General features: G+C 41.0%; 2 protein-coding genes across 2 annotated transcripts; one reads left to right on the top strand and one right to left on the bottom strand.

Moving 5' to 3' along the window:
- The first annotated feature begins 14 nt into the window (after positions 1-14).
- On the top strand, positions 15-2,444 carry LOC145164967 (ATP-dependent DNA helicase PIF1-like). The gene has a single exon (XM_079083610.1). The coding sequence runs from the start codon at positions 15-17 to the stop codon at positions 2,442-2,444; it is 2,430 nt and encodes an 809-aa protein (XP_078939736.1).
- Positions 2,445-3,136: 692 nt separating this feature from the next.
- On the bottom strand, positions 3,137-4,193 carry LOC145163174 (metalloendoproteinase 1-like). Its single transcript, XM_079082035.1, has one exon. It carries the CDS (start codon positions 4,191-4,193, stop codon positions 3,246-3,248), a length of 948 nt encoding a protein of 315 aa, XP_078938161.1. The 3' UTR covers positions 3,137-3,245.
- Positions 4,194-13,164: the final 8,971 nt, after the last annotated feature.

A 13,164-nucleotide genomic window follows, 5' to 3' on the forward strand; every position in this document is an offset into this window, starting at 1 on the left:
TACGGGGCAATAAGATGGATAACAGGTGGGTTGTCCCATATAACCCAAAGTTGTTAATGATGTTTAATTGTCATTTGAATGTTGAGGTCTGCTCGAGTATAACCTCTGTGAAATATGTTTTTAAGTATATTTACAAGGGTCATGACAAACAAGTTATCAATATTGGTCCGGATGGACAATCTGTCGCTATTAATGAGATAAAACGATTTCAGGATGCACGATATGTCTCACCTCCAGAGGCCATGTGGAGGATTTTTAGCTTCCCTCTTTCTCAGATCTACCCTTTTGTGATGGCTTTGCAGGTGCATCTCCCAAATCAGCAGATGGTTAGGTTCAGTGAGGATGATACGCTGACAAGCGTTGTTGAGAAGGAGAAAGATAGGAGATCAATGTTGACTGCTTTTTTTCTAAAAAATAAAGAAGATACCAGTGCGAGAGAGATAAAATATAGAGATTTTCCAAAAAAACTTACGTGGGATCCGAGCTCACGTCGTTGGCATCATCGAAAACAAGGATTAATGCGGGGTCGTATGGTTTCTGCCAACCCCGCTGAAGGGGAGCGATACTACCTTCGCCTACTTTTATTGCATATTAGTGGGCCTACGTATTTTGAAGATCTCTACACAGTCAACAATGTACAACACCCAACATTTCGGAAAGCAGCTCTTGAAAGAGGGTTAATAGAGTCTGATGATGGTTTATCACAATGTCTTACAGAGGCATCTTTATTTCAAGCTCCTATTGCTCTTAGAAGGATGTTTGCAACGATATTGACTTTTTGTGAGCCAGGAGATGTTCGTAAGTTATGGGATTACCACTACAATGCTCTTTCGGAAGATTATAGGCGACAATATGGAAGTGTTGAGAGAGTCCAAAATATGGTCCTCACCGACATCAAGGTATTCCTACAATCTATGAGTGACAACATTGATGGTTTTGATCTTCCAAAGATAAATGAAAATGTCGATTTAGAATTTGGAGTTTTTCGTGAGGTACAAGAGGAATGCTCTATTGTTTTAGAATCGGAACATTTACAAGCCCGAGAATTTCTCAATCCTGAACAAAAATTTGCGTATGATGAGATAATGCGGCATGTCCATAGTAATATTCTAGGAGTTTTCTTCATAGACGGTCCCGGAGGAACAGGGAAAACATTTTTGTACAAAGCTTTATTTGCTAATATTCGTTCGTGTGGTCATATTGCACTGGCGACCGCTTCATCGGGTGTTGCGGCTAATAACATGCCTGGGGGAAGAACAACTCACTCTCGCTTTAAACTTCTTATTAATCTGGAAAATAACTCGGTCTGCAAGATTTCAAGACAAAGTGGCACTGCTCAACTGCTTCGGACTGCAAAAGTAATCATATGTGATGAAGCGTCGATGGCTAAAAGACATGCGTTGGAGGCGGTGGACCGAACATTGAAAGATATCACTGGGGTGATGCTCCCATTTGGTGGAAAGATAATGGTTTTGGGAGGTGATTTCAGACAGGTTTTGCCTGTCGTTAGACGTGGAACACGAGCACAGACTGTGGATTCTAGCATACGAATGTCGCCTCTTTGGTCTTCGATTATCAAGTTGCGGTTAACTATAAATATGAGAGCACTAACCGATCCATGGTTCTCAGACTTTCTATTACGTGTCGGTGATGGAGTTGAAGAAACAGTGCAAGGAAACTTTATTCGCATCCCTGATGATATGGTAATTCCCTTCATTAAAAAAGAAAAGTCATTGAATGCTTTGATTGATGCAATCTTTCCATCCTTGGAAATTAATAGATCTCAAACCGATTATATTATTTCGCGTGCAATATTATCCACAAGAAATGATAGTGTCGATGAGATTAATGATTTATTGATCGGCCGATTCCATGGAGAAGAGAAAATTTACTACAGTTTTGATGAAGCTGAAGACGATATAAATAACTTATATCCTGTGGAATTCTTGAACACACTCAGTGTTAGTGGTTTACCCCCTCATTACCTACGACTGAAAGTTGGATGCTCGATAATACTGTTACGGAATCTCGACCCATTAAATGGATTGTGTAACGGCACCCGGTTGATATGTAAAGGTTTTCAACAAAATGTAATAGATGCTGAAATAGCTGTTGGTCAGCATGCTGGAAAGAGAGTTTTTTGGCCAAGGATTCCTCTATGTCCGTCTGAAGATGACATGTTCCCGTTCAAGCTAAAGAGAAAACAGTTTCCAATCCGATTATGTTTCGCAATGACAATCAATAAGGCCCAGAGACAAACAATTCCAAATGTAGGAATTTATCTTCCAGAATCGGTTTTCTCGCACGGACAGCTTTATGTGGCATTATCCAGAGGGGTATCACGTGGGAACACAAAAGTATTAGTGATCCCTGATGAACAATTCAATGGTAGTGGAGTATGTACTGTAAATGTGGTGTATAAAGAAGTGCTGCATGATCAATAATGCACAATCAATCATGTTTTCATTTGCATTTGTAAAGAATCCAAACTTTTCATTTTTAATTTTTATTGATTTTATATTAGTTAGCATAACTCTTAATAACGCTATTTCAATTGGTTATTTTATGTTATTATTACCGTGTTGTGTCATGTTTGTCATATTTTAATTGGTTCGTTTCATGTCAATGTAAAAAAACAAGTTATCGTGTCATGTCCTGTCGGACTAAAACACGACAGGACACCCCAATTTGATAGCACTAATTGAGGAAAACGATTCTCATAAAGAAAACAATTTACCCAATAAGACAATCAACTATGCTTTTTTAATCAGGAAAATTAGTTTTAACACAAAATAGCAACATACATATAACTTTAAATCAAAACAAAAACATACTTATATTTGAAATCCAAAAAACAAATCGCCTCTAGAAACTAATTTTCGTAAAAACTATTCACACCCGTCGCTTGGCGCGGGTAAACGGCTAGTGTGTATATATATATATATATATATATATATATATATATATATATATATATATATATATATAAAAGGAAAAGTACAATACATTGCATACGGTAATAGAATTTTTTAAGATAAATAAAAATATAAACAAACATATATTTATTGAAACGTTGACATTCCAGTTTTAAGCGGAAACGTTCAACAAAATAAATAAATAACTAAATAAACAACCAATCACACAAAGTAACCCACCTACTTCGAAATTATTATATGGACATGTCTTAACAAGCACACTTCTTATTTACAAGCACACCTAAAACACTTAGAAGCACATACAACAATCTAAACACCATATAGATCCCTGATCCCTTCAATGTCGTCCGAGTTCAATTCTTTTGTTACACCTGCAGTGAAACTACCCCACATTATCGCGTTCTCAAATCCACTATGATCTAGCCCAAGTAGGTGTCCTATTTCGTGTAACGCCAAAGTCTCTACATCAAAAGCATTAGGCACTGCTCCAATAACCCAAGAATCATCAGCGTCGAAATGAAATATTCCATTTGTAGGTGCAAAAGCATGGGCCAACACTCCACCAGGTCCGTCAAATGCCCTGATATCTCCATGAGATCCACGTTGAAAACTAATCTTTAGGTCAGCACCCTGATAAGTTATTGCTCTTGAAAACGTAAAGTACCCAGAAGCATTAGCCCATGTCCTAAAAGCTTGAGCAACAGGAGGAATGAATCTTCTTGGGAAACGGGATCCAAAACCATAAGTTAGATGCTTTTTACCCGTGGGCCATTTTCGTCTTCCTGGAAAGAATCGGTAATGGGAGATTGTATGTAAAGAATTATTGGTGTTATGGTTATGCTGAGTTTCTTTATCGGGAAACCCACAACGAGGCATCACCATCTGGGACACCGTTGGCCCATCCAGCCTCCCAGTGGCATTCAGATGATAGTAGACCTGATAAGACTTGACGGCTGCTTCGAGCTCCTCGTCAAAATTATCTTCTTCAAGATCTGTTACATTATTAGGGTTTTTCTGGTAGTTGAAGTACCCGAAATGAGCAAGATAGAGTTTTAGATCACGGACGCCCTTCAGTTTCTCGCCCTTACGACATCCTTGCATGGCTTTAAGAAATTTAAAAGGTGATGGGGTCGTGTTATTACTCGATAACCCATTTGGTTTTAAATGATCAGGGTAGTGCACATGGGAAAGAACTGGTAGCACAAGGTAAACAAGAAAGAAGACGCATGCAAAGGGAAGAAAGGGTGTAGAAGCCATATAAATACCACGTTGAAAGCTTGAGACATGTTTACCAAATTTATAACTTCTATTTATATGGGTTTTTTTCTTATGTTCAAAATTTTCAGTTAGTATTTTAAACCCATGAAAAAGAGATGGGAATTTCTTTGATGTTTGACACATTAATTTTGTACTTGGATATGATCGAAAATTTTTAATTATAGTTAAATCCTCTAATAGAGAAAGTCAATAATTTGACTTCTACAATCAAGAAAAGTCATGTGAGATGGTTATGTTATAATTTTTTTTTATAATTTTTTTATAATTTTAAATTATTTATTATAAGATGTAATATATTTATTAAATTACCATTCGAGAGAAATATTCTCTTTATTTTATCTCATGAGCCTTAATTTTAGTGAAACATAAGCAACGAGATTTTTTTTTTTTAACCGGCAACTATATTAAAAAGTTACCACTAGCAAGTAACTAGTGATAACAAGGAGTACAAGAATAGAAAATAGAAAATATTTACAAACAATTAAGGGGGGAAGAAATCCAAGACTTCCAATCAAAACTCCCTTTTGATGATCTGTGTTTCAACTATACGAAAACCATATGTTTTGCTATATCAACAATAGCCGCCAGCGAGATCTTAACTCCTTTGAATACCATTTCATTACAGGCTCTCCAAATGCACCATAAAGCACCAAAAATGATATTGCATAACACCTTTTGCTTCTTTCGATTTTGTCCATGTTTGCACGCAAATGTCACGATCTCCTTCACGGACTCGAAGTGTTGAATCGCCAGGCCACACCAATTGATTTAAATTGTGAAGCCCACTAACCACCTGGGCCCATAGTGAATTTTGATCTGTCTTTAATCTCCAAATCCATTTTGCCATCACAATTAAGTTCAGAGTTCTAATAGAGCCTAATCCTAGTCCACCAACATCTCTTGGGGCAAGGATTTTTTCCAAGTGAATCCAGTGAATACTTCTACTGTTTTGAGAACGTTTCCATATGAAGCACCTCCTTATTTTATCGATTTCTTCCACAACACCGATTGGAGCCAAGAATATTGAGAGGAAGAAGTTTGGGAGATTATCGAGCATCGATTTTGCCAATGTTAAACGGCCACCGAAGCTTAAAGTGTTAGCATTCCACAAGGAAAGTTTTGACTTAATTATATCGATTATCGGTTTCCATGGTCGCTTGAGGTTCATATTAGCTCCCACAGGAACCCCAAGATATGTGAATGGTAAGGAAGCCGAATCACAGCCAAGAGGGAGAGCCCAAATTTCAACCTCGTTGATATTTGCACCCACACCAAATACCCGAGACTTGTCAAAATTTACTTTGAGGCCAGATGACACATGGAAGCATCTAAGAATTCTAGCAAGGTTTGTTATGTTTCTCATTGACCATTCACCCAAGAACAAGGCATCGTCCACGTAAAATAGATGAGAAACAACCATGTTTGTGTTAGAATCAAGATACCTTCAAATATTCCTTTTGAAATCGCCTCCTTCATTGTGATGTTGAGCCCCTTCATTACAATATTAAACAAGTATGGAGATAATGGGTCGCCTTGTCTCAACCCTTTTGACATTGGGAACTCCGCGGTGGGACTACCATTGACAATGACTGAGGCTCTTGCGGATTCCAAACAACCTCTAATCCATCCTCTCCATTTATTCCCAAACATCATTTGTTCCATAATCGAGTCAAGATAATCCCAATTGACCGAGTCGAATGCCTTGTTGAAATCCACCTTGAATAGTAGCATTTGTTTACCTCTTTTCTTCACCTAAGTGCATAACTCATTTACAATTAAAGGACCTTCAAGAATGTTCCTTCCTTTAATAAATGTGGATTGTTCCACCCAAATGCAACTACCAATGACACTTTTAATTTGGGTTGAGAGGATTTTCGCAACGATTTTGTACATCGATCCAATTAGGCTAATTGGCCTATAGTCGGAGAGGCTTAGTGGGTCATTAACCTTAGCCGCAAGTGAAATAACCGAGGAGTTGATTCCCCTTGAGAACTTGCCACAACTTTCAAATTGTTTTACATGTGCAAAAATATCATCTTTTAGCACCAGCCAATATTTTTTCAAGAACTTTAAAGTAAAACCGTCAGGCCTGGGAACCCGATCATCACCACAAGCCTATACGACTGACTTTATTTCCCCCATATTAATTTCATCTTACAACATTTCCTTATTCAAGCTCGAAAGTTTCTGAAATCTCAAACTTCTAATTTTTGGTCACGAGGGCCAACACTCCATGAACTTGGCCGAGAAGAACTTATACATCTCGTCTTGGATAACAGCCGGTTCCGAAATCCAACAATTATCGATTTTGAGACCGTAAATGTTATTTTTCCTTGATTTAGTGTTAACAAAATCGTGGAAAAATCGCGTATTTTCGTCTCCATCCGTAACCCACTTCACCCTGGCCTTCTGTCGCAAATCCAAAGCTGCTATGCGAACCGATTCTGTGTATTTTTGTAACAACCCAATTTTTCAAAAGAAAATTTTCATTTTTAAATAGACAACACACTTCACCATAAATCAAGAAACCTCATTACAATTGTTTTCAAATTAAAAGCCATTATGAAAATTTTTTCAAACATCAGAGTGTCCCATCGAAAATCCTGAGAGAGAGTGCACGCCGCTCATCAAGCCTTGCCCTTGCCCTTGGGGTCAGATGTACCTGAAACAAATCTAAAAACTGTAAGCTAATGCTTAGTGAGTCCCCCAGAGCATACCCCACCCGCAATCCACATAACACATATCATATTAGCTACAAAAGCTACATATACCACATAGGTCATGCATACAACATATAAGGAGGTCATGGAAACCCTCCAAGGTCTTACACCTAGTGCCACTGGAACCCCCATGTTGTCTTATTACATGCCATGGGAACCCCCACATGGTTTTCCTGCCATGGGAACCCCCACATGGTCTTCCAGATAAAATTACGCCAACATAGCACACATAGTAAACCGATAATTACAAGTATCATAACATGGGTCGGCCTTGGTGCCTTAGACCAATGGGTATGGTGAGAAGACTCACCTCTCGAATGCTGACTTGTCAAACTTGAATTAGATATATGCTACGCACTGCTCCTCCTCAACTTCCTATAATCAACATATGATTAACTTGTCACAATCCCATAAATACCCTCAAGGTCAACCCCGGACAACCCTGGTCAACGGTCAAGGTCAACAGTCCATGTTGACCTCTACTCGTCGAGTACATCCAGTGACTCGTCGAGTACATCCAGTGACTCGCCGAGTTCTTTGTGTGACTCATGTACTCGTCGAGTTACCTGTGTAACTCGTCGAGTCCCTCCGAAAACCCTTGAGACCGAAAACTCCTGCTAACCGAAAACTCAGCCAACCGTAAACTCATGCAAACCCAAAACTCAGCCAACTGAAAACGAGCAAACCCTGCTTGACTCGTCGATTCGGCCAAGGGATTCGACGAGTTCCTTCAGTCCTTCCCAAGTTCGGTCCTTTTTAGTGGGATCTAAGGTCCCAAATTCTAGATCCATGCTTCCCTAGCATAGATACCACGTAAAGTTGCAAACTTTACGTACATACAAGGCTCACAAGGCCAAAACACCAAAACTAGTCTTTATACAAGGTTTTAATGCATGGAAAGGGGTTAAGCTACATAAAGGAAGTAACTTTATGACATTGAGGACCTAAGGAGGTCCAGATCTGGAACCACATGCTTGTGATAGGTCCAGATCCAAGCTTGACTCCATTTTGCCTCAAGAATGGCCATTTTCTTCCAAGAAAGAGATCTAAAATCTACAGCTCAAGATAACGAATTTATACCTCAATAAGATGGCCAAAACGGAGTAGATGCTCGATCTACTGCTTCTCCCTTGACCCTTCCTCTTCAAACTTTGAAATCCTTTCCAAAAACCCCAAGAATTGCTCACAAAGGCTCTCACTCTCAAACAAGAACGTTCACGGCCGAAAATGTTCTTCTCAGGGCTAATAAGATTCTAAGGGAGGCCACAAGGGCAGATAATGATCCTTATATAGGGTGCAAACCCTAAAAACTAGGGTTTCCTCTTACAGATCCTACTCGCCGAGTCGGGCCTTCCGACTCGCCGAGTAGGTCCCGATCTACATCCATGATTTAATGCCCCTACTCGACGAGTTGGACTCCCAACTCGTCGAGTCCATGCACAAAATCCCCAAAAATTACTTAAATCAGATAATACCTGGAACAAGTGTTACAAGTCTCCCCCACTTGAACTAGACTTCGTCCTTGAAGTCTACTGACCCAAACAAATCCAGGTAGTGCTCTCGCATCTCCTCTTCCAGCTCCCAGGTCCATTCGGAGCCCCTTCGATTCTGCCATTGCACCTTTACCAGCCTTACTTCCTTATTCCGAAGAACCTTGGTCTTCCTATCAAGAATCGCAACGGGCTTCTGAATATAGTTTAGGCTCTCATCCACCTGAATGTCACCCAGCGAGACGACCGTGGCCTCGTCCGTGACACACTTCCGAAGTTGCAACACGTGGAAGGTGTTGTGTATCTGGCTAAGCTCATCCGGCAAATCCAAGCGGTAAGCTACTTTGCCCACCCGGGCCGAAATCCTGAATGGTCCAATATATCGGGGCCCTAGCTTGCCCCTCTTCCGAAACCTGATAATCCCTTTCCATAGCGATACTTTTAGCAATATGAAATCCCCCACTTGGAATTCAAGATCCGATCTCCACCGATCGGCATAGCTCTTTTGACGGCTCTGCGCGACCCACAAACGGTCGCGCACCTGTTGAATAAGCCCGATAGTCTTGAGCACTACTTCCCGGGGGTGGTATGCCGTGATAAAATGTAGCTGAGTGTCTAGTTCTTCGTGGAACTTTTTCCAAAATCTAGATGAAAACCGAACATCCCGGTCAGAGACTACCAACACCGGCACCCTGTGTCTGGCCACCACCTCTCGCACATAAATATCTGCCAACTTCTCATCGAATATACTCTCTGAAATCGGAATGAAGTGGGCACTCTTCGTCAGTCTGTCCACAATTACCCAAATGACATCAACACCCCTCACTGTCCGAGGCAACTTCGTGATGAAGTCCATAGTGATCTCTTCCCACTTCCACATGGGAATGGGTAAAGGCTGGACCCTTACCATGAGGTCGTTGATGTTCGGCCTTGACCTTCCAGCAGGTCAAGCACCACTCTACAAACCAAGCAATCTCCCGCTTCATGCAGGGCCACCAATAACTCAGCCTCAAGTCTCTATACATTTTTGTAGCCCCCGGATGTATAGAGAACTTGGACTTATGTGCCTCTTCCAATATCTTTTGCCTCACTCCTCCGGTTTCTGGTACCCATACCCGGCAACACTGTGTCAGAAGACCTCGGCTATCCTTAACAAACAAAGGATATTGCCCCCGAATCCGCTCGATCTTCCAATTTTCCCTCTTTGCACCCTCAACCTGGGCCTCCTTGATCATATCCAACAATGGAGAGATCACCATCATCCTCAGACAAACGTTCCCAATCGGGGAACCTGCCGCCTTATGGCTCAAAGCATCGGCCACTACGTTGGCCGTCCCTGGGTGGTAAAAAATCTCACAATCATAGTCCTTCAGCACATCCAACCACCTCCTTTGTCGCATGTTGAGGTTCTGCTGATCCATCAAATACTTCAAACTCTTGTGATCAGAATAGATGGTGCACCATACTCCATACAAGTAGTGCCTCCATAGCTTAAGGGCAAACACCACTACCCCCAGTTCCAGGTCGTGAGTAGGGTAGTTCGCCTTATGAGGCTTCAACTGCCTCGAGGCGTAAGCTATCACGTGCCCCCTCTGCATCAGTACTGCGCCTAACCTTGGAATCGATGCATCACAGTACACTACCAAATCGTCTAACCATAGTACTTGGATCGGAGCCTCGCATAACCTCCGTCTCAAGGTCTCAAAAGTCGACTGTTGATCCGTGCCCCACCGAAACGTCACATTCTTCTTGGTTAAGCGGGTCAACGGCACGACAATCTTGGAGAAATACTGGATAAATCTCCAATAATAGCCCGCTAAACCCCAAAAGCTATGGATCTTTGACGCATTCTTCGGTACTTCCCACCACATCACTGCCTCAACATTGGCCGGGTCAACCGAAATGCCCTCTTGGTTAATGACGTGCCCCAAAAACTGTACCTCCCGTAGCCAAAAATCACACTTGGAGAACTTGGCATACATCCTCTACGCCCTAAGGGTCTTCAATACCTCTCTCATGTACTGCTCAAGCTGCTCATTGGTCTTAGAATAGACCAGGATATCATCAATAAAAACGATCACCGACCGATCCAGCATTGGTCTACACACCCTGTTCATGAGATCCATGAATGCTGTTGGGGCATTGGTGAGCCCAAACGGCATCACCACAAACTCGTAATGCCCAAACCGAGTCCTGAAAGCTGTCTTCAGTATATCCTCCTCATGAATCCTCATCTGATGATATCCCGACCGAAGATCAATCTTGGAAAACCAAGACGCGCCCTGCAGTTGGTCGAACAAATCATCGATCCTTGGTAACGGATAACGGTTCTTCACCATTAGTTTATTAAGCTCTCGATAATCAATGCACATCCTGTACGATCCATCCTTCTTTTTCACAAACAGGATCGGAGCTCCCCACGGGGAACTACTCGGACGGATAAATCCTCGGTCCAGCAACTCCTGAAGTTGCATAGATAGCTCCTGCATCTCGGGCGGTGCTAGCCGGTACGGTGCCTTCGCTATCGGAGCGGCACCCGGAACCAAGTCAATACGAAACTCCACTTGCCTCTCCGGAGGCACTCCTGGTAACTCTTCGGGAAAAACATCCCAGAACTCCTGTACAACCGACACACTGCCCACATCTGACGTGGTCTCAATCCTGATATCCGAAATATAAGCAAGGAATCCCATACATCCCTGCTGCAAGAATCTCCGAGCCCTCGCAGCTGAACAAAGGATTGGCCCCTCCGAGGCCCTCTCACCATGTATAACCAGTTCTCCCCCCTTGGGGTCCGAACGTTCACTAACTGGCGCTCGCAATCTATCATGGCCCCATTGGCCCCCAGCCAGTCCATCCCGACAATCACCTTCAACCCTCGCAACGGTATTGGGACTAGATCAATTCGAAACCTTTCTCCAAGCACATTAAGGACACAGTCCCGATACACCCTCGCTGCACTCACAGTACGTTCGTCCATAATCTCTACCTTGTGCAGGGAATCCATTGTCCCCGAAGCATCCCAAAACTTCTTGCTAAGCGCAAGAGACACAAACGATCGGGTAGCTCCCAAATCAAACAAAACATGAGCAGATATACCGTTGACCAAAAAGGTCCCTATACGAGCATAATATTCACATAAGCAATATTATAAATCTAAACCGGAGAAGAATAAACTGTTGGATAAGGTGTCTAAGTCCATAACTATTTATGGTATGTACTTGACCCGGTTTGGCATGGTCCATTTGGGTTGCATGGCATCATGCATTTGGATAGACTAAAATGAGAGAAATAACACTTATGGTTTATTAATATATTATAAGTTCTAATATATTAATATTATTATTTAACTAGTATTGATCAAGAATTAATTTGGAATTAATTAAGTGATCAAAAGAAGACTAATTAAATATATGGGTTGATTGTATAAATAATCCATACTTGTATAGTGGGCTAATGCTCCATGGATTATCAAGTTGGGCTAAAACCCATAGGATGCTCCATGTATGCTCCATGGTGGTTATAGAACCCATGGGTCATGGAAATGAAAAGTCATGACAATTAGGGTTTACATGGTGTAACCCTAATTGTAACACACTATATAAGCCTCATGTTATTCACCAAAATCGGCCACTATGCATGCAATTGAGGGCTAGCCGATTTCAAGAAGTGTGACATTTCTCTCAAGTTTATTCCAAGTGCATTTGGTGTTGTGTGAGACATTTGAGGCATCACACTTGAGGTGCTAGGCTCACAAGGTTTTCAAGGAATCAAATCAACTACAAGGTATGTAATTCTAGCTATCCTTTATGTTTAAAAGTTCCCCATGTATGCTAGATAGGATTTTGAACCTTGGAAAAAGTATTTTGCATGTATCATAGTCAAACATAGATCCAAGGTTTTCAGGGTTGCATGTACACCTTAGGAGTGTTAGAATGCTCAAAACCCATCAGTGGTATCATAGCCTAGGCTTGTTTGTTTGATACTTGATGCAAAATAGCTGAAAAAATCGAAATTCTTGATGTCTGCACAGGGGACTCACCGAGTCCATGGGGGCGACTCGACGAGTCCAAGCGTATCTTCAACCAACTCGGCGAGTCAGTTCATGCACTCGACGAGTTGGTCAGGCAGAATGCAGATTTGCGATTTTGGCTGCTGGAAATGGACTAGAAACATTACCCTAAACTGTTTTGGTGTTATAAAACTTGTTTTAGATGGTGTAATGGTTGTTCTAATCCATTTACAATGGCTAACATCAAAATTTCATGTTTATATGTGTTCATATGTTCTTGAAATTTTGATAGGAATATTCATGTTCTTATGAGTTCTTGATAGATCATAGGAATTACTTGTTAAAATTGTTTAATGTTTAATTCATGATCATTATGTGTTTTAATGGAATCCATAATTTGTCCTCAAGTTATGGATTACCAAAAGTCTTTCTTTTAAAGTCCATTAAAGAAACACATAGGTTACATAAAATGAAAAGTCACTCATTTTATTACATCATTAACTCATAAGTTATGAAAGATGAAAAGTTTTGAAAGTTACAAAACTTGCCCTCAAGTTTTGGAACATGTAAAGTCACTTTAAAAACTTTAAGTTCCAACCCCTAGAATTTTAAAAGTTAAAATTCAACCCTTATACTTTATAATATTATAAGTTTAATAATAATTATATATGTATAAGAACAAAGTCGTTTTACCGTTAGTAGGCCTCATTCACGAAGTCGGTCTATAA

The sequence above is a fragment of the Lactuca virosa genome, chromosome 3 (assembly GCF_052849685.1).
Source record: "Lactuca virosa cultivar CGN04683 chromosome 3, Lactuca_virosa_CGN04683_v6, whole genome shotgun sequence".
Classification (NCBI taxonomy): domain Eukaryota; kingdom Viridiplantae; phylum Streptophyta; class Magnoliopsida; order Asterales; family Asteraceae; genus Lactuca; species Lactuca virosa.

Bases quoted from the DNA above. Each gene is read 5' to 3' on its own strand.
- LOC145164967 (XM_079083610.1), top strand. From the start codon at position 15: ATGGATAACAGGTGGGTTGTCCCATATAACCCAAAGTTGTTAATGATG.
- LOC145163174 (XM_079082035.1), bottom strand. From the start codon at position 4,193: ATGGCTTCTACACCCTTTCTTCCCTTTGCATGCGTCTTCTTTCTTGTT.